This window comes from Lutzomyia longipalpis, chromosome 3 (assembly GCF_024334085.1).
Source record: "Lutzomyia longipalpis isolate SR_M1_2022 chromosome 3, ASM2433408v1".
NCBI lineage: Eukaryota > Metazoa > Arthropoda > Insecta > Diptera > Psychodidae > Lutzomyia > Lutzomyia longipalpis.
Window position 1 is genome coordinate 16,757,977 of NC_074709.1, and position 23,040 is coordinate 16,781,016.

Sequence of the window (23,040 nt, forward strand, 5' to 3'; positions counted from 1 at the left end):
AAAATAAAAAAATCCCGTTATCTGACCCTTCAGCAGATAGAAAATGGAAAAAATCAATTTTCCTGTGGGGGGCGCTATAAAGGGGGTTTGGGGCGGAATCCCATTTAGCGCTTGCAACTCGTATTGACCCCCTCTACCTCCATACCAAATTTCATCAAGATCGGCCTAGCGGTTTAGGAGGAGTTCATGTGCCACAAACATACAAACTTTTCAGCTTTATATATTAAAAAAATAAAATTATACGTCTCCATTTTTTTTTCGTTTACATTCTATTATAGTTTTTTAATAATTAAAAAAACCAAATTTTCCAGTTTTATACAATAAATATTTATTTGTCGCTATTATTCCATTAAATTACAATGTTCATCTTTTTATGCCTTTTTGTTACATTATTCCTCATCTTAAAAGCAAGAATCTAGATTTTATTCAACTATTTTTTTTTACATTCTAGTCACCTTCAACTTTTTTTTTCTACTTTGAGTTTTCTTTCAAAAGAACAAACTAATTTCATACTTTTTCCACTTCTTTTAAATATTCTTTTTGTCTATCCAATAAACAAGGATATTCCTCTCCTGGAAAATATGAGCACTTCTTTGTAGCATTTTATTATATACATATATAGTTTTGTTATGTGACAAAATTTCCCCGAAAATCCAAATGAGCCAGGTGAAGGTGAAATCTTTGAATTCTTCCTCCCCCACGGGTGAAAGGATTTATTCACACGTAATGAAATTGGTCAAAGAAACAGTCGTGGGAACGACGTTTAGCGTGGGATGGGAGTAGGACCACCTTCACGAAGTTGGAAAAAGGGATGAAAATACATCAATAAATACCCCTTTTTCCATTTTGCAACAATTTCATATAATAACATTATACAAATTTCATCCACTTCACAAGATCTTTCGGGGAAACCCAACTTTACTGTTTTTGGATCTTTACATTTTACATCTTTTTGTTTATTTATAAATGTGATAAATGTTGTAGGATATGGATTTTGATTAGTCCGTTTTTTGGCATTTTATGGTTATACAATTTTTACTTTTCTACACCTCGTCCTTTTATTTACACAAGAATATTAAACAATTTCGCAAGGAGCGCTTTTACATAATTTTAATGCCTAAAATCATTTACACAGCAACGATTTTTTCAAACAGTGTGGTCCAAGAGATTGTGAGAGGGAACTAGGAGAGCGTATAAGGAAAACGGGGAAAATGCATCAACACTCTACTCATTTTGGGAAAATTTAACGAGTCAATTAGAATTTCAAATTTATTTTGCATTCTGCTGAGTTAAAAGCTCAAGGAGCAAAACGACTGGAGCTTCTTTTTGTTATTCACTACATATCTTCACGAAATGTTAACCAGATATTATTTTAAAAAAATCAGAATATTCTCTTCATTTGAATGGGTAATATATTTTTTAAAATTATTTTCAATTCTTTCAATCTCAGATTAAATTATTCGCGATTTTTACAAAAAAAATCCCATTATTGTAAAAATTTGTTAAATTAACGATTTTATTCATATTTCCAAAAAATCTCCTGGTTCGCGAATCAATAGATAAATTATTAAATATTCAGAATAATTCGTGAATTGGAATATACTTCAATTGTTTGCCCCATCAGATGTTTGATATTAATAGAAGAAATTCTATGCTCATCCTGCACAATTTTGTTTTCTTTCCTAAAAGTCGAACAAACGTTCAGTGTTGCACAAATTGCTACTGAATCAGAAAAAATGTTATACAATTTGTTTTTCCCATTTAAAGCTTTTCTCATCAAAGAACACTAAAAATTTTCTCTAAATTTGCTTCTGGGAAATCACATTCGTGCGTGAATTCCCATTTACAGCTCACAAAAAACCTCCCCCAAATATGATTGTTGTTCACCAAAAGTTAAATCTGATATGCTCAAGTTTTTCTTCTTTTTTTTTTTCTTTCATATAAACTTTCCTGCAATCAGAATAAGCACATTTTTTTCATTTTTGAAAATTCTTTAAAGAAATTTTCATATACAGCTCGGACATGTGGGTCTCTGTGCGTGTTCCCGCACATATTCCTGAACATTGAATTTGGCATCATCAGCCGCTGCAAATTCAGTCTTTCGACTCTTTAATTGTCTATGGAAAATATAAAGAGAAGCATTAATTATTCGGAAGGTAAATTTAGGCAAATATTTGATAAAACAGTTGTTTTTTTTTTAAATAAATTCCACCACTTACCTTGCAACTGCGAGAAAAGCTAAGTCTACATTGAGTCCTGTCTTTGCCGATGTCTCGAGGAACCCCACATTGTACTCCCGCGCCAGGCGTTCACCCTCCTCCTTCTTCACTTCACGCTCAGCACCGCAATCCGATTTATTCCCTACAAGAGCCATTCACCCAATCAACAAATACCATCCCTTTGCTTTCTCTCGCCACAAAAATTCCACATCGTGAATTTCCAGGGATTTCAGCAACAACAACAACAAAAAGAAAGCAGAAGTGTAGAATAGAGGAGACAGGGGCTAAGAGATGTTATTTATTAATTATTAATTTTCAACGAGAATTTTTCTTATTTTTACCTTTTAGCTATTTTGAGAATTTTTGGTGTCTTCATGCATTGAAAGAGCCAAAAATCACAATTGTGAGTCATTGTTTTCACTTTTCAGCACGTCTTTACGTTCTTTTACAGAATGATTAAAAAAAGCTAAAAATCCGTTTGGCGATTTATTATTCTTCTGTTTTAATTGTTTTAGTTGTATAACGAATATTCCGAATGTTTTCCGGTTTTTCCATACAGAAATGAATAATATCTTTTACATTTCAAAATCTTGGAGCACGTCATCAACTTCATAAAGTTCATTAACTTTAAAATTTAGGAGTGCACCTTTGTACTTAAAACCCGTCTATAGATTTAAACTCAACTGAATGATATTTAAAATGAGAGAATTTTTGTAAAGAATTATCTGTATATTAGGTTTCGGCCAGCTTACAATAAATACTTTTATTCATTCATTCATTCATTCTTTTACATTTCCTTGAATACTTTTTGACTTTAAAAAATATTCCTTATTTTAAAAACTTTTTTATCATAAAAACCTCATCTTTCCTTTTTAAGTGATTAAGGAATTTTCAATTTGATATTTTCCAGTGAAATTGAAATGTGAAACAACGGAAACAACTCACTTTGCCCTTTTCTTCCCTAATACGTACATTCCAGTTAACTTAATGCTCAAACCAAGTACCTAATATGAATCAAAATAAAGAACCAAGACCATCTATCTTATATCTACCTTGCTAGAATAAAGCACGTGCAAAGGAGTTTTTGTACTGCACTGAGCTTTCATAGAAAGATCTTCGGAAAATTCTTAGACACAACGAGAACTTTCATTTAATTAGATTTCATCAGAAGTGACTTATTTCAGGTATTTCTTCTAAGTATACAGTGGGACCCCAGAACAACGACCACTCGGATGTACTCTTCACACTCATTATTTTCAATGCGAGAGTAGTTCAACCAAGCCGTCGTTGTACTGGGGTCCCACTGTATTACCTTGAATTTTAGAAAATAATTTAATAAATAACAAACCACATCAAATATAATAAATTAAAATTTGCTAAATTACCCCACTCACTCCTAAATTAATTCAATTTGATTTCCTTTCAAGATTATTTCTCCCTTTTGGAAAAATTGATTTAAAAAATTAGCATTAAGCTCCATTCACATGCAAAAAAAGCTTGATTGGAAAATGTCAAGGGAAACAATCAAGACTGCTGGATGAAAATCATTATTAATTAAAAGGAATAAAATTGAAGCATATTATATTCAAGAGCTCTTCCTCATTCATGCTTTGGAAGAGGTACTTATTAAAGCGTTTTGCGGTTTTTTGGGCAATTTTTGGCAGAGAGAGCAAGCGAGTGAATGTAATAAACTGAAAAAAGCTCGATGGTGCGCATTGAAAAAGGAACACCCCCATTATCCTTACCTAGCAACATAATGACGACGTCCTCTTGAGCGTATTCCCGGATTTCAACTAGCCAGGCACGTGTATTGTCAAAGGTGACTTTGTTCGTTACGTCGTAGAGGAGGAGGAGAGCTGTGGGTAGGACAGAAAAAAGACGAAAAAAAGTCACAATAGCACCCCTCGAATGATTCTTCTTTTCACCCTCAAAGGGGACCCCAAGAGAATTCTTACCGTGAGCATCCCTATAGTAGGCATGAGTCACACTTCTAAATCTTTCTTGGCCCGCTGTATCCCAAATTTGAAGCTTCACACGAACTTGATCAACCGTCACAATTTTATTCTGCAAGAAAAAGACACATCCTTGTTTAAAAAAAAAGAAACAATAATAATCTATTAAAGAAATTAACTAACATAGAAAAAATATCAGAATGCTAAAACGGCAAAAATCACGAGAAAAAAATTTAAGAGTCTGAAGATGAAATTCCTTGAAAATTCTTTGTAAAAAAAACTTTCTGACACTCTTTCATGCTTCTCAACTCCAAACATTTTTGTGGATGATTTTTGATCCATCGACAGCTTGGACATAGTGTTACAAATACGACGAAAGAACACACAATCAATTAATTAAGTTAAGTTTCACACAGAACTTTTGAACAAAAATACAAAACTTTGCAAAAGAAAAGTTATCACCACAGGACTCTCTCGCAAAGCATATTCTCACGATCCCTTTATAAAGACATTCCACATTGAGAGAGAAATAAAAGCACACACACACATCAAGAAATCAAGAATAATGGGATTAAAAGGGGTGAAAAAGTTTTGATGGCGAGAGCAGCTTTTCAGGATCAATTCCCACATATTGACAGGAATCTTCAAGACAAATTGCTTCTGCGAGGACTCAATCAAATGGATAATATTCTGCATTGGACCGATAGAGACTTACATTGAGAATCCTTATTGGTATATTTAACAGAGTTTTTCTACGAAGATCTTTCTTTAAGATAAAGCTTTTGGGAGCTTTCCTGCTCTTCTTTTCTTCCAATTTAGCATCTTTTTAGTAAGCACTTAACTTAAAGAAAGCTCCCAAAGTAAGAAAAAACCTTACAACACATAACAAATTACATTTCGATGCATAAAGAAAACACAGATAATGATTGAAAGTTTAATCCCTTTACCCTAAAATCAATTCCAACGGTTGAAATAAAATTCCCAGATAGGAATGTACCATCGCGGAATCTCACCAGCAAGCACGTTTTCCCAACTCCAGAATCACCGAGAAGCATCACCTATACATTTTTAATATTTTTCATAATTTTTTTCCTTTTTATATTGCATTTTAAACTTTTCCCTCATTATGAGTGGAAAACCATTAAAAAAAGTTGCAACAAAGTGTTGAATGAATATATCAAAGGACATTCAATGTAATATTGCGTTTGATTTGCACCCACAATCGATGAATGTTGCACGCCTCGTGCATCACAATTTTCATGGTCACGTTTATTGATGCATTTGACATGGAAAAAAAGTTATGTATTTTATCGTAAAAAAAAGTATTTACTAAAATATTAATGGAGAAACCCGTAAAGTTTAACGTGAATCTGATGAGCTATAATGTGAAATAAGTTTTTGATGGTGCTCAAGGAGACAGAATAAGAGCTTTTTTTTGGGTATAATATGAGTAAATTTGTCTACAAAGTTCAAGTTAGTTTAGAACTTGGCTTTATGGAGAAAGTTGTAAATGGGTTTGAGAAAATTGTAAGAGATTTTGAATCTTCATTTTAATTGAAAGAGTCAACGAAGGAATATTGTAGTTAATCAGGAAAAAAATTGAGATAAGATTTTACACAAAAATTTAATCAAAATAAAAATTCAATGTCCTTTCTTGGGATAAAAGGAAGAAAAAAAGTAAAATAACGTATGAATTCAAATAAAAATGTAATGGTTTTAAGTATTGTCTTCTTGGTTTAATATCATTTTTATCACTTGCCATAAACAGTCAATTTTGATAAAGATTATATTATTATTGCTTTAATACGAATATTTTTAAGAAAATCAATACAAACAAAATTTTGAACTCAAAAAGTTTATTATGATATTCTATGAAACAAATTTAAATAATTTAAAAGTCAAAAATAAATTGAAAAAATCAAATTTTGATATATTAAATTTCAAATTTTCTTAATCGAAGAAAATTTTCTTGTTTTCTATTTTATTCATTGGATTTGCTTACTCCTGATTCATTATTTAGGGACTTTCTCCATTAATTATGCACACAATTATAATTTCATTCTCCAAAAAAAAAGAATTAAAATTAAATTGCATTTTGAATGGAAAAATTCATTTCATCTTTCCACGAAAACTATCCTTTAACAAGGACAGAAATGAAAGAAAACATCATCAAAGTAAATTCTACAAAAATAGAGAACAAAGGAAATGAATAAAAAGTTTCGTCAGTTTCAAGAAGAAGGTTCTTTCTTCGTAGTCAAAACGAAGGAAAAGCAAAAAAAAGGAAAGCTCTTCACCCCAACTGTGGGGTCCGCCTTGCAAATTACGTAGGTGAATCCTCATTGTTACTTAAATGAATTTGTTGTGATAATACCTTGGCGAAAATATCATAAAGTTCCACTTCTCTCCTCTGTTGCTGAAGACTTTGGTGCTTTGCGCCTGTAATCGCATTATTATTCACATTGGCCACCTCCTGTGTGGTTTGACTTTAGATTTAGATTTATTGAAAATTCTTGCCCTGAGGTACATTAATAAGTACACATATTGGACTATACATGATTTACTTATGACTAATAACAGCAAAAAACTAATTCTGGGCAACAATCGTAGGAAAAAAAATGCAAAGTAGGCAATATAGATAATCGTGAAACTAAGTAATACTTGGATTTATAATTTCTGTGATAGAGGCTTTAAATTTTGTAATGTTTTGTTCGTGTTTTAGTTTTTTATTTGTGTTCATTAAGGTATTATATGTAGTGATTGCAGAGAATCTAACAGACTTAAGACCAAATTTGGTTGTTTTAGGCTTTGTATTTTGGATATTGTCGTTGGTTCTTGTATATATGTTGCTCGGGTTTCTGTGAAGTGTCTGACTAGAGTGAATTGTTCTTCTATCTAATTTAAAGATGTGTAAGGCTTGCTGGATTTGTACCAGTTGTTTCACGTTGTTCAGTTGTAGAGAATCATAGAGATGTTCGGTGCTTGTTCGCCTGTCGAGGCTGAAGATAGATTTTAGGGCTTTGTTTTGGGCTCTTTGTAACCTGTTGATCATGTCTGAGCTTCCGCAGACGCCCCAGACAAGAGCACCGTATGTCAGTAAGGACTGACACATTGAGTAGTACATACTCCTTCTCGTGCTGTGGCTCACGCTCCGGTTCATGTTTCTTCTGATCGCTCCACTGACCGCGGACAGCCGTGATATGAGGGATTGTATGTGGGACTCAAATTCCAAGCGGTTATCAATAGTTACTCCCAGATAGCGAAATTCAGAGACCTCCTCAAGGGGAGCTCCATCCAGGGTCACGGAGATCCGCGAGACCTTTCGCCCACCAAATAGCATGTATTTTGTTTTATCATTGTTGATCGTAATTTTGCCACGCTCAGACCAATTTAGCAACCTCTCCAGGTCCACATTCGCACTCTCCGCCAGATCTTGGAAACTTGCGCCAGTATATAGCAAACATATGTCATCCGCGTACATAAAGATCTGGGCTCTAAGTTCCTCCCTCTCCAAATCATTCACGAATAGTGTAAAGAGAATCGGGCCCAGGCGGCTGCCTTGGGGCACCCCGGCACCACAAATCTCCTCTGTTGACGCCACACCCTGGTGGGTAATGATCTGGGTCCTACTCCGGAGGTAGTCCTCCATCCAGTCCCTCGCAACTCCAAGAACTCCACAGGCAGCCAATCTCTGCAAGAGGCATTCGTGGTCCACTGCATCAAATGCCTTTCTCACGTCTATGAAGACCGTGAGTGCTACAGAACCCAGGTCGCGGGCCTCCTGAATGGCGGACACAAGATCGAAAATGGCAGATTCCGTGGAAGAGCGGGGACGGAACCCGTACTGACAGCTGGAGAGGATCGAGTTGCCATGAATGAAGTCAGTCAATTGTTGAGCCACAACACCCTCCAAGATCTTAGCCATCACCGGTAGGACACTAATTGGTCTGTAATTGGTCAAACTGAGCTTGTCGCCCCCCTTATAGATCGGGGTGACTCTGGAAGCCTTCAACTGATGCGGAACCCGCCCTAGACGTAAGCCATCATTGATCATCGCCGAGAGCTGCGGAGCAAGTTCCAGTGCGCATGTCTTATAGAACCTTGTCGTGTGTCCGTCAACACCAGCCGCACCTGTATTCTTGAGCCTTTTTATAATTGATACAATTTCCATACTTGTGGTTGGTTCGAGGGAAAACAACTTTTTTGGTCGGGAAAAATTTAAGCATGCTTTATTTGGAATTTTTTTTGTCAAGTTTAATCCTACATTCGCAAAGTAATTGTTCAGTGAGTCTAATTTTTGTACAAGCTCAGTTTGTTTATTTACCTTAAATAGTTCTATTTCTTTCTTTTTAGTTTTCTGACCGTATATTAATTCATTGATTGTTGCCCAGCTCTTTCTAGGATTATTTTTATTTTGCTCAAATTCTTTTACAAAATATTTTTCTTTGCAATCACTCTTGTATTTTTCTACACAACATTTCCAATAATTATATTCATTTAAAATTTCTACATTTTTTTTATCTTTGCGATGCTTGTTAAACCAAATATTTTTTCTTACAACTAATTCTCTAAATTCTTTATCCATCCACATTTTTTTGTTAACATTAACTTTTACAATTCTTTGGGATGTGTTTTTCCTCAGGGCATTATCTACGTCTTCATAAAAAAGACTTAAGGATTGACTAACATTGTTACATGATTTATATTTCACTGTCTTTAACTCCTCTTTCAATTTTACATAATTTATTTTATTCAAACGAACTACACTATACGATTGTTTGTCTCGACACAACACACTGCTGCTCTCCCATCCTCCAAACATCACAACATGGTCGGAAATATCCAGGTTTGCATAGTTGAGATTCAACCTTAGGCCCAAATTGTTGGTGTATACATGGTCCAGCAGCGTTTGTCCGTCCGGCCGTGTCACCGTGTGATCGTTGCATAGCACGAAACCCTCAGCAGCCATTGCACAGCGCAGATCATTCGCTATTTGTCTGGCAGGATTTGAAGTGGCAATCAAGTCAATGTTGAAATCTCCCACTATTATTGCATTTTTCGTTTTTATTTTGTTCACTTCGCACATCAGTTTTTCTTCAAATAATGCAATATCTGATTTTAGGTACCCAGGGGGCCTATAAACCAGCAGAACACACACCTTGTTTGCTCCAAAATGGACTTCAACTGTGAGAAAACTATTTAAATCGTCCGCAAATGTTGACTTCACTTCAAAATTCAATTTGCTGCTCACAAAAATTCCACAGCCACCTCCACTCCTTCCCGGCCTGGCGACATTCACAAACTCAAAATCACGGAGATTCACAAATTTGTCCTCATCCTTTCTGACCCATGTCTCCGATACAAAAATCATCGAGATATCCCCATTCAGAGTGTCTATAATTGCTTGGATATCATCCGTTTTATTCTTCAAGCTCCGCGCATTGAGGTACACAAAATTCACTGAAGTGGATGACAAGATCACCGAAGATAGATCTACATTAGCGCGAATATAAGGTGTGTGGTGGAGGGAAAGTGTAGCATCACTGGAGTTTTTCGAGATCACACTGATGTTTAATTTGGTGAATTTTTCCACCCTCTTCCTTCCTGACCAATAGCTTTCCCTCCGAGATCCACACATACCTTATAACGCCATTTCTCCGCATATCGCGCGCCAATTTAAACAGAAACTGGAAATATCCACTCAGGTGTTCATTTATGTAAATTGGTTTTCCATCCCCACTATCCAACAAATCACTAGCTTTTAAGAGCTTTTTCTCTTTCTTAAGTTCTTTGTATTTTCTCACAATTTCATCACGAAGGTCCATGTTGAGATTTAAAATCAGCAAATTATTTTCTTTTGCTGATTTATTTTCCACTGGGATGCGACGAAACTGTTGATCACCAACACTAGCAGTTTTTTCAGGTTGAACATTGAGTCTCACACATAGCTTTTTAAACACACTTTTCGGGTCCAAATCCACATCAGTGGGAAGACCACAGAGTAAAATATTCCCTCTGAGGCTTCTCTGTCTCTCCACTTCACTGGATACTTTTATTCCCCGAATTTCATCTCGCAGCCTCACATTATCACTCTCCAATTCAATTTGGGCTTTCTGCATATTGGCGATTTTTTTCTCTTGCTCACTGATAAGGTTTTTTATTACCTTGACCTCACTTATTAGATAATCAATTTTTCCACAAATCTCAGGGGCCCCCGGGAGGCTGCTTCCCATCTCAAGTGCTGCCTTTTTTAGTCCACCAAGGTCCACGGCCATGCTTGATAGTTTATGCATAAATGCACTACTTGCAGCTGCATTTTCATCAGACACTGATTTGGACCTCGCAGCCACAGAGTTTTTTGCACTTGCCTTTTGTCCAAAGCTGCTTCTCTTGCAATTGAGACAACTCCAAGATTGGCCACTTTTCACGAGTTCTTCAAGGCGTTTTTGATCAATTCTAACACATGAGGCATGGAAGGAACTCCCACAATCAACACAAGTCACAGATTTACTTATTTTACCAGATCTATCACGAATATCACGCTTGCACTCCTTACAGACAACCATATCGCCCGCCATTTTTTTTGCTTTTTTTTGGCACCCCAGTATCGCCATGTCGCTCATCCCAGCTGCAAAGGTGGCATTTAGGGTGTTTGGGGACACCTGTCCGGGATTCACATTCACCCACGTTGGCTTTACAAGGGACTCTCTGCGCTGCTGGGGCTCCGGCGGTCGTGGTGAGCGCGGGGCGCGTGAATTGTACATCACTCTCCCTCAATTGAAAGTCCCACACACACAGCAAGCAACCTAACCACGTGAATACCGCGGAATGGGGAGAATTAGACGAGATGTGAAATTTTTATCCTAAGGGGGCAAATAATATATAGTCGGTTGCCACTATATACACAAAAACCCCGTGCGATAGTGAAATTGCAAATGGATGTATAGAGTGTGAAAATTGGGAGAGAGATAAGGTAAATGAGATTATCTATAAATATATCAAAGAGGTTGCTCAATTGGAAAAGATTTCCTTTGTTTCATTTTAAAAAATTTTCTTATTCTGCTAAATTAGTTTTTGGCCTTTTAGGTGACTTATTTTGGAAATATTCTACTAAATTGATAATAAAAATTCTTTGTCGGGGAGAAAAGGGTAAAGTTTTGAAAAAATAGTTCATCTGCTGAAAGTTCTCAGCGATAGGTGAAACAAAGAAAAATCAAGTGACGCATAAAAGAATGATCATTGCTACTTTTTGATTCATTGAATATTCCAAGAATTCCAGGAAAATTAAAAGAAGAAAATTCAGTTAGTCCCTAAAATTTAATAATAACGAACCCCTTTTCCGTTGAATTGCACAACTTTTCCCCCTTATTATACTTTTTCTTACTTTCTCTACTCATTATCACATAAAATTTGGCATTTGGCGTGAAAAAAGTAATACCCCAGCTAGAGGGAACAAGTGATGGAAAAATGCCGGGAAAGATAATAAAAATCAACTTAATTATGTTAATGATACGAGATTAGATGAGGAATTATAATGAAAAATTTTCCCATCGCACAGGGAGATATTTTTTCACCATTTCTTCCAAAAGAAAATACTGAAAATGTTAAAATCAGCTCATGTTTGAAATAATTTCCTCTTCGTTTCCTTCACCGTTTCTCCCATATATTTCTTCATCTTTTACTTTACACAGAGTGAAAATTGTGCGTCTGTTGCGTGGCAAAGGGGAAAATTCCAGAGAAAAAAATTCAATTTCAATCCTAGAGGAATTGAAAAGAAAAGCGCTGTGTTCGTGAGAAAGTGCTCCAAGTTACAAAATGAAGAATTTTCCAAGGTGATTTTTTTGTTTTATTTATACTCTCTTCAAAAGCTTCTGAAGAAAAATAAACCTTTTGCACGTTTTCTCTCTATTTACTCGAGATTTTTCACTTCATTTTTTCAAGGGGTGAACAACAGCTGGAAATTACGGAATTTGAAAATATTTTTTTCTGTCTCTCGGTATCTAAAATAAAGATCATTTGGAAGCTTTTATTTCTCCTTAAAGCGAAGTAATTCAAGTTTACGTATTTTCTAACGTACTGAGCAATAATTTCATAAATTTTCCTTTTTTTTTCTTTGCTCTGTGTGTATTGAAAAAAGTATTAAATTTCTCAGTATCTCATCAATTTGTCCTTAAATCCCTTTATATACATAAGTTTTTTTTTTATATATAGAAAAATGAGTAAATGGGGGAAAATATGGTAGGGTTGTTTTATTAAATCTTCTCTATTCACTGACTCAAAGAAAAAATATGTCAATTATTTTTGCAACTTCAACAGATGGAAATTCCATCGTAAATTCACTGAACATTCGCATTTAATCTCATACGAAGGACATTCAAGAGGTAACAACTTCAAAGAATTATGTGTTTTTTTTTCTTGCATAAAACAATTTTCCTTAATTAATTACACACAACAACCCCGTTATTTACCATTTTTCCTGCCAAAAAGAAGAATGTTTATGGGATGAAAAATTGAAAAACAACAGCAATTTGCGGAAAACAATATTGAGAAGAGATAAAGATTGGAAAATCAATTTTAAGGTAATTCCAAGAAAATACCCTCAAATTGTTCATTCGTTTTGGTGAAAAGTTTATCTTTGAGCTTTTTTTTACGTTGAAAATTTTTTCTCCCCCACAAAAGACACCTAATCAAATACATATAGCATACAAAACGAAGGGGAAAATATGCTAATTTAGGAAATCAAATTTCCGTTGTCCCATTGCTTAATCATCGTGGCATGGGGAGGAGTTATGACGAAATACCATAAAATTTTCTTTTAGTCTCCCCTTTGACAAAAAAATCCCATTCTAAATTTAATCAGCGAAGGAAGTATAATTTAATTACTTTATCCACCTCACACTGCAACTTCATCACAAAGTATGGGATAAATAATTTATTTTTCATATTAGATTTCTTTTGAAAAAAAAAATCCCATATATTTCCATCAGGAAAATCCTGGAAAATCCGCACCAGATGGGGATGACATTGGGTGAAAAATTTATCTTGTACAACACTGATGAACTCAATACTTGCTGAAAAGTGAAACCTGTTGAGTGAAGCTCCCCATTTTGCGTGCTTTTGTCATCCCCCCATCCATCCATGGGAAACCCTAAACCGAAACATTTTAACCTTGCCCGTTTATTTTTCTCCAGGGACCCTCATCCCCCATCCTGCTATGCTTGAGCACGATGTCGTAAGCACTGTAGAGATTCGTGTGTCACTTAATTAGGGAATCATTAAAAATTAATTCCTCGCACAAGACAAGACACAAGAGGTTGTAAGAGAAAATTCCCATCATGCGATTTCGCGAAAATCATCCTTTGCAATTTCACAAGCGCACCATCCCCCGCACGAGCAGTTTAATTTCAACTCGCATATGAATATATTCCTCACACTTGTTGAGTTAATTAGTGGCTTTAAGACACACCGCTTGATAAAGTACCCCAAGAATTCCTTGAGAACTTTCAGTGGAATTAATTTGAATTGTTGAGAGATTGAGGAAAAGCTATACAGACACCGTTCCTATGCAGAGGCACAACCACTCACGATGCTCTCTCGCTTGATACTGGGGGGTAAATTGCGAATTGTTAAATATATGGCGCAAATCTATTGACAGTGAAGGGAGACTGATAACGGCCACAGACACGCGCACTATACATCAATGTCACAAAATTTTCTATCAAATTCGAATACCCCTCAGCAGGTTTCTCCCGCAATCCCAACAACATACAACCCACCCCTTTGCATCCTGTTGCTCTTCAGCAATCTCACTTAGTTTTGTCATCGAATATAGATATAAAAACCCTGGGTAAGCTAAGAAAGCTCACAAGCTGAAATGATTCTTAAAAATTAACTTTTACGTAAATCAGGCGAAATTTTCAATGACTGTTTTTTTGAAAACATATAGATATACTACATAATACATACTATATAAATTAGTATACATAATACAGTTATGAGTTTTAGGTAAAATAAAATCAGAGATCAATAAATTTTCATCTTAATATTGCATAAAAGCTTCAACTTCGAATGGATTAAAATTAATTCAATTAAAATTAAATTAATTAAATAAAACAGTAAAGCGACTAGATTGACAGAAAACAGGGTAGACGTATTATGGATTTTGGGGGTATACTCACTCTAAAAACAGATTAACATTTACTGGACAAAAACATCATACAAATTCTGTTCATTTTTATGCTATACTTTGGCTATTTCAGGGATCATAAATTATAAAATTTTAATTTATGTTATTTGCCTTGTATAGAAGTCTGTACTTCACAACGGTCTTCAATGATCAAACCAAAAATAATTTAAAATAAATTTTTACAATCATTATTAAGTGCGTACAAATTACAGTAAAATTCAAGTATAGAGAGGATCTGCACCACGCTATATACTTCCGGTGCGTTATTCTATCTACAAACTTTTATCAGTTCCAAACCAGAATTCAAAAATAATTTAATCTCATTTTTAATGAATTACAAAAGTTGTGAATTTTTGAAAGAGCCTTCTCAACCTACAAACAGTCCATACATCGACAACTTATTTATAGACTCCCAGCATCATGTTGTGTGTCCTTCTCGTTTTTCGGCGACCACATGATAGGAGCACAACCCCCTTGCCATAAAATCCACACAACTTCCCCACACTCCTCCATCTCTAGAAAATACGAGCACGTATATGGAATTAAAAAAAATCAATTTATTGGGAAAACACAACATATTTCCCTCACTCGTGTGAGGACTTTTTGCATGCGACATTAAAATTACGCATTGTCGTGAAATTCTAGCCACAAATTGAGTTAAAACACCATCGCATAGAGGTCAACATCATTGCCACATTGTCTCCTAATTATAGGCACAACCATAGCGAGTTTTCCGACTTGCTGAGAGGTGGTCTGCTATTTTATATAGTCTCTGTGACCCCCTGAACCCACAACTATGAGCAGGGACAAATTTAAATTGTGCGTGGGAAAAAGTACAAAAGCATTTTATTACCCCATCGAGATCCTTAGGATGCCCTTTAGTCTCGTTAATTATGCTAAAATCTAATTGAAATGTAAATTATTTTGGGTTCATTCTTGTCTTCAAAACGGAATAAATTGCTAATCAACCGAAGTTCATATAAATGAACATTAATATCTAAATAGCTGAAACAATGTGATGAGTTAGATGATTTCTCAGTCTGGGAAAATTCCACGGAAAAATCTAAGGGTTTGTTTGTAAATATAAAAATTCTAAGGAGATATGGGAGATATGAGAAAAAAAATATTTATTCCATTTGATAAAATTCCCATGTCTAATGTTGTATGAAAAATTCCATAGATAAATCATTCTAGGAAAAATTAATCCGAAAATTGTGTATGTGTAGGTACAATTTCATGGAAATTCAGTGAAGCGACTGAAGGAATGTTATGAAAAATTCTCTTTGGTAAGATTCCTTGAAGAGATTTTTTTTAATCGCATTAAACGATTTATTAATTTTTGAAAAGTTCTTTCAACGAATTCTCGTTCACATTTAACGTAAGGGGTATGTGTGGGTATGTGTGGACTACGGGGTGTGATAAATACAAATTTTTTCAACACATTGCACGGTAAATCAACCCTTTATTTTCCACACTACATTAACAAAATCCCTGTTTTAGATCTTACGGTGGAATTTCCACCGAATAATACCGCCAAAGTACCACACAATTAATTTCGCTAATCGTTCCGTATACCCCCAGTGTGAGTCTTTTGTTGTGAAATTAAATATGCCCTCCCTCCTGAATATACCCTGTTGAGACACCCTCCACAAAGCATGCTCCATGCTGGGCACCTGGGCACAGAGTAGAAATGGGTGCTTGTGAAAATTTTGCTGTGATGTTATACTAAACAACATACATAAATACAAAATATATAATGTTGAACTTGACGATTGGGTTACCTGGCAGCTAAACTGCACACAGGGTCATTACTATGACAACCAGATGTTCTGATTTCAACCTATCATCCCCAGCATCCCACCGCATATTCTACCTCATCAAACCATTCTCTCTCACAGTGCTTCGTCTCTCCTGCAAAAACCACGCGCCATCCTCCAGAAATCATACCTCGCAGTCACAGAGCTTTTTCATCAATTTCCCAATTACCTTTTCCCCGAGAGTTGTTGAATACAAAACTTTGTGGTGTGCCCACCATGAAATATATATACAATTTTATAACCCCTTTTCCGCCCACAATTTCACCATTACCGCCCTCTCGTTATACCATATTCTATTTTATGCAATGTTACAAAATATTCGCACACCTCCACGAAAATTCTGTCTTTCCATTTCTATCAATCAATGGTTATTAATAAGCTTTCATTGCTTTTCATGCCAACATTGTTCTGCATCCCGATATATAAAAAGATGGTGAAAAAGCACCATCAAATACAACGTCAAAATACGATTTTAATTTGTGCATCAAATTAATATAGCGCAACCCCATTTTCATGGGAATTTAATTTAACTCAATGAGCAGTACAATAATCAAATTTATCGTGAAATTAATGCAAAAAAGCAACTTATTTAATGAAAATGTATATATACTATGTGACTATTAACAGTCCAGTAGTTCCACCAATGCAAATTGTTTTACAAATACGCAACTGGTTGGTAAATTAAACACAAAACATATAGGGGAACATGGGGCAATTTGTTAATTTTAATTGTGAAGTATATTTTCCTTGGTATGTACTGAGAAAATATTTTAATTTTATAATGACGACTGTCTTATAGGAAATTTTCAGGGCTACAACTTTGTCTCACACGATTTCTTTCTATCTCAATGGGAAAATGCATTTTCAGTCCATTTTCCGAACCTTGCGATATAACATTTTGCCCCAGTTACCCCTACATTAGGGAATGAGGGATGTTTTTTGGGTAACATTAATGAAGCATCGATTACAATTTCAAATCAATTCATGAGGATAATCTCGTGAAATAGATTCTCATGTGTAAAATTAAGCAATGCATTTTGGACCCATTTAGGGCTGTTGCATTGATTTGTTTGCCTAATACCTAACTCAATAGGACATCGTATAGTTTCCGTTTGAAAGTAAAATATTGTTTTAGGAATAGTAAAGTTTTAATCCTTTTAATCCAGATAACAATCAGAGGCATAGGTACAGAGTGAGAGAGAGTGTTTGTGTACCTAAATATCCTCTTCAGGCATTTAAAGTTTTTCTTTAGAAGTTAACAAAATTTAATTTAAAAATTAAAATCAATCAATGAACATTAAAAAAGAAACATCAAACGTTAGAATTGCATGGATAATTTGTCGAAACCTCCACATTCAAATGCAACAACCGTAAAAATGATTTATTAATCTCAAAAACCTTGAATAATTTTCTGGCTAGCCACTGAATATTGACATATTCATAGAATCTGAGTGTTTTTGACCCTCTCTTCCCTATCATAATTGATTTTAAAATTATTTTATAATTCAATAAATATAACTGATATAAATTTTCGAGAGTTTAAATTTTATTAATGAATGATTCTATCCCTAAATTTACCAATAAAATGATAATATAATTTATTCATTGACATTCAAGAAAATATCTCATAAATATTGATTTATAAAGAATTTTGCTAAAAATAGAACTTTTGCATGTTCCTATTATTAGCTAAAGACAATATAATTCCAACAAACTTCGCAATAAGTCCTGCTTCATATTTGCAAAGATAATCTGACTGAGATTTATGCTGAGTAAGTATTAGAATCGTTTAGTCCAGGGATGATTTTGTAGGGGTATAGTGAAAATATTGGTGCAAGGAGATTAATGTCCTTCAAAGCCATTTTCCATTCTATTGAATCTTCTACAAGTTTATCGGAAATTTCAACTTCAGAACCTCTTAATTTTGGAATGGTTGGGAGGGTGGTGAAAAGTTCATAGTGCACTTACAGTTAGAGCGATCCCGACGGTTGCAGAGAAGGCTCCCGAACGAAATTCCCCAAAGTTGTACTGTACGAGGAGGGAGGTTTTCCCCACACCTGAATCTCCGAGGAGGATGGTCTGAGAAATGTAAGATATTGATATTAATAATTGCGTGTAATGCAGAGGGAATTAGGTGGAATTCCTTACCTTGTGGGTGAGATTTTCATCAAATTCCTTGGTGTTGTCGTCCTCTTCGATTTTAAAGGACCGCCAATCGTCATCTTCGATGCCATTTTCGAGGCCATACATACGAAGTGCTTCAGCTGGTGGTTTGTACCCAGGATATCCCGTAGGGGAGGATGTTCGAAAATCCACATCAGCTGCATCCAAATTGGAATTCTTGTTGATTTTGTACCGTGTGGCTGTTTCATCCTCAAACACCTCGTCACTCAGGCTATCATCTGTTATCATCTTTCATTCCGAAAAAAATATATACAGCCCCAAAAATATGCAAATATTAATACATTGCAAAAAAAAATCCCCACAAATGGCGCATTGGAAAATGGAAATGAGGGGAAAGTGGAACCATGGCAATGTTCTGCGCACATGCAACACATTTTATCAATCACAGGTTGACAATATGAATGCACGTTGAGGGGGAAAAGATGTAAACATTAATTAAATCAAAGGGAGAATTTGCACTTGTTTCACATTGCCCCCCATTGAACTTGCGACCTTTTACTAACCTCCATATTTACCTTCTTTTGGTCTTCTTTTCACCTCACGACGACCTCGCGCACAAGAAGTAACAACGATACACACCCCCCTCGTTCGATTTTTATTGTCTCACAGAAAATTCTCAACACAACATAACTTGTGCGCTCGCTTCTCTTTAATACGCCAAATATCTTCTTATTGCATACTTGAGGCGAAAGTTTTCTATTTTACTATTTAAAAAAAAATCTCTTTTAAAGGCAAATGGGTGAAAAAGCTTCTAAAATGCTGGAAAACTTTTTGAAATGAACAACACACAAAAAAACACTTCCTGAGAATCACGCACTCTTTCCAGATGCTCTTAGTAGCTTTTACTATCACTTTGACATTTAAAGCTCCCAAAATATATACTGTAGGTATGTGTGTGGGAAAACTACCACAATGTGGAGGGAAAAGCTGAACAACCAACAATTTCCCCTCTCAATGGGATTTTGTGGAAAAATTTTATTTCTATTCGAAAATGAATTTTATTTTTGCGACATTAAAATGGAAAAGAAAAGCAAATTATTTTTTTCCTAATGAAACTTTTAAAATTAGTAAATGGAATAAGAAACACTAAGTTTATAGATTTTTTAAAATTATCCTTTATCTCAAGTTTAAAGCAGATCTTCTAAAACGAGGATTTCAAATAGACCTAACAGTACAATAAGATAATTTTTTTAAATCTGAATCTGTAAAATCAAATAGGTACTAATCTTAGAATGTGTTTTGATATATTTAAGTTCTATTTACAAAAAAATAAACAAAAGTAATAAAGACAATAATTTTAAAAAATATATTTTTTTTCTTATTTAACCTGCTGGCCGCCAAGACCTTGGAGCTTCCTTAGAGCGCCAAGGTGGGGTCGTTGAACGACCCCAAGAAGGAAGTCGATTTTCTCATAAACTATAAAACCGGGAACTGTCGGGTCACTACTTTTAGACTCCTTATATAGTCCTCTTGCCCCTTGCATCACAAATTCGCCACCCGGAAACACGCAGAAGAAGATATTAGGGAAAAACATTTTTCACTCATTTTTCACACTTTCTTCGTGAGAAATTTGCCACGAAGTTGACCGCAACTGCTATTTTTTTTCACTACTTCCCCACATTCCCCTCACTTCCCGCACCGTGATAAATGGCAATATTTCTCGAATATTCTTTATTGTTTTGCACATTTATATGCTTCTAATTATGTTTTATGTTGTTTATGTTACTTATTCGCGATAATTTTGACACTGAGAAGGTAAAGTGAGAAAGTAAACACAACCCTTCAACCCCCTTCAACCATATGATTTATGATGTGACTAACTTCATTCTAAGAAATTTTCCGCAGCATGGCCGTTACACCAATTTTTGAATTCCCTTCTTCTACATTTTCCTTAATAACTTTTCTTGTGGTGGACGGATTGAGCTGAAATTTTTACACAACCTCCTCAGATAACCAAAGAACTTATTTCCAAAAGATGGGAATGGTATCTTTTATATTTATTAAGTTATAGCACGAAATATAGGGCTGGGGTCGTTCAACGACCCCGCTTGGCGGCCTAGAGGTTAAACCGTACCATAAAGGTGATCCTACTGGAGCAATTGTTTTACTTTCTTAATTTTTTATCTTATTATTTCCCTCCCTCCTCCTTCTTTTATCTTATGAGCATTATTTTTAAAGAAAAAGCCTTTGCATAATATAATTAATGAAAGGTTCAACAAATAAAAGGTTTAAACAAATAAAATATACCTACATAACATAGAAATAAATATTTAAACAGCTTTTTGTATTTTTGTTTTCAATAAAAATAAACGAAATTTTGGAACTGCGAAAATATTTACCTTAAGCATCTGTCCTTTCATTGAAGAACTTTCTGCTTTACTATCGCACTCAATATTTCGTAACTTCATCTACTAGAGTTGAAAGGATGCAAAAGAGCTGCAAAAAGGGGGATTAATCAAAAGTGAAAATGCATCTTGTTTGATTCCTCCGGTACCTACATCTATACATACGTAGTTTGATTTTTAAATTCAATAGAAGAAGTGTCTCACTGTGCTATGCATGTAGGCAGTTGAACAGTAATTATCAGGATGTGAAGAGACGATGGCAGAAAGAAGTAATAAAATATATCTTCCAGGTATCCAAAGAGTGAGTGAGAGGAGGAAAGGCCAGAAAATGGAATAAAAGGCAAACATCTGCTGCTGAAACTCGACAACTGTTCCACCAAGACTTCAACAAGCAGTGCGTTTTTTTCTTCTTTTCCTTACACGCCACTCCTATTCTCAATAGCTTTTGGCTTCTCTCTAGCCTCGTGCCCATAGAGTGAGAATATCTACAATCATTCACCAATTACTCACATCGCATATAGTGGCTCTTTCCTTTGGCATCACCCAAATACCGCATGCCCAATGGATGTCTTCCGCACGTACTAAAAGAGGGAAAAAGAAGAATTTTTAAGGCGCACAATTTTGTGATCTTCATGGGGAGGAAAAATTTAGCCCCAAAAAGGCAAAACCCAAGATGTGTCCCTTCATCAATTCATTTCCCGAATTGCAAAAGCCACACCAAAAGTGATGCGAGGATAACCCTGTGAGTTTGTGCCACACGCGCGTCCCCGGGCTCCGTCTCATACACACCAAAAATATATAAAATACATGGAATTGGGTGAAATTGAAAAAGAGGGTCCCTCCATATTTAATCAGCCTCTCGAAATCTAATAATAATTCTCCAAAATTATTCCCCTCTCTCCCGCACATTTTCCACCATCATTTCATCATCTATTTAGGGTGACACACACACACACGAAATGCTTCTAAATATTTCACTCTTCTCCTCGCCTACGTGCAATTGAAGATGATGCCCTGTGTGCATTTGACATAGAACAGTGACAAATGAGTGAGAGAAAAAAAAATAAAACATATTATTAAGTTAATTAAAATAAAATTCACCTGTACCGTGTACACGAGTTTTTGGTCAAAGACCAACATAAAAAAAACCCAACGAAGAACAGAAGCAAAGTGACTTTGAGAGACAATCGCACCATCATATTGGGGTGGCTGTTCATTGTATTAGTGGATAGAATTGCAGCAGTGAAGGCAGGAAATGGAAATTTCATTACAATCCAATCAAGAAAATTCAATTTAAATATTTTTTTTGGACAGAAAATCCGTAAAATCATTCATCTCATAATTAATGCAGTTTACATTGTAAAATTTTGATTTTACACTTATATATTAAAAAATCTATTCAAAGAATCCTTCGAATCCTTGCAGTAAAGTTCCACCAATTTGTATTGAACCAAAGTGAAGCTTCATTTTATCAAAATTTGAAATTCTTAATGAAATTTCAAAAAATTAGTTGCAAATAAGTCCAAAATTGTTTTGAATAGATCGTAAAATGATTCTAATCTTTTGCAGTGTAGCTGATAATAATGTAAGAGACTTAATGAAATTTTTTTTATTTATCTTTTAAGTAATTGTCAAAGTCGATTTTTTTATTTCTTGTTTACATTGTATTACAGATTAAAAGAAATTACACATTTTAATAAATTTTTATATAAAACTATATTTTTTTAATTATGATAAAATAAGTTTTAGCTAAATTACAAAAATATCAAATTTTTTTTATAACTAATATTTATTTCAAAAGCATAAATGATATAAATGAAAGGAAAATACAATAAATAAAATTAATAAGCTAATCTTGATTCTTCCCTAAGTTTAACGGGCATAAATTCAAATGCGACCTCAAAAAACAGATTGACCTTGAAACATCCTCTAAATTGAAATAGAGTATGTATTACACTGATTACTCCCACTATTAAACTACACGACATTACAGTTTAAAAATATATATAAATGCATAGATATATACATTATATATACATATAAAATGCAAAGATAAATATATATAAACTGCAAAGATAAAAAAAATAAATATAGCATGGATGGAACAGTATAAAGCGAAAGAACGGTAAGTAAAACTTACGGGCTGTGATTCTTTCTTTGTCAGTGAAATGTGAAGATGGCTGAAAATTGAGGATGGGCAAATTTTGAGGAGAGACTTACTCGCGAGCCGAATCACAGCCAACGCGCAGAAATTTTGAAGAAAGTCTGAATCGTGGAGGGCGTTGGCTGTGATTCGGCTCACGAGTAAGTCTCTCCTCAAAATTTGCCCATCCTCAATTT

The 23,040-nt window shown here is 34.8% G+C and overlaps 1 protein-coding gene across 5 annotated transcripts; it reads right to left on the bottom strand.

Annotated features, from left to right (window-relative positions):
* Positions 1-303: 303 nt before the first annotated feature.
* On the bottom strand, positions 304-21,292 carry LOC129793945 (ras-related protein Rab-37). 5 transcript variants are annotated; one of them, XM_055834485.1, is made up of 9 exons: positions 20,695-21,292; positions 18,859-19,002; positions 18,320-18,583; positions 18,140-18,250; positions 5,119-5,229; positions 4,175-4,283; positions 3,965-4,075; positions 2,220-2,361; positions 538-2,117 (listed from the first exon to the last, which is right to left on the bottom strand). In XM_055834485.1, exons 2-9 carry the CDS (start codon positions 18,862-18,864, stop codon positions 2,006-2,008), a joined length of 966 nt encoding a protein of 321 aa, XP_055690460.1. In that variant the 5' UTR covers positions 18,865-19,002; positions 20,695-21,292; the 3' UTR covers positions 538-2,005. The 5 variants fall into 5 exon arrangements, with proteins under 5 accessions (XP_055690459.1, XP_055690460.1, XP_055690457.1 ...); XM_055834484.1 differs by lacking the exons at positions 5,119-5,229; positions 20,695-21,292 and having other exon boundaries at positions 304-2,117; positions 18,871-19,327; XM_055834482.1 differs by lacking the exons at positions 538-2,117; positions 2,220-2,361; positions 3,965-4,075; ... (3 more) ...; positions 18,859-19,002; positions 20,695-21,292 and adding an exon at positions 8,507-10,974 and having other exon boundaries at positions 18,140-18,183.
* Positions 21,293-23,040: the final 1,748 nt, after the last annotated feature.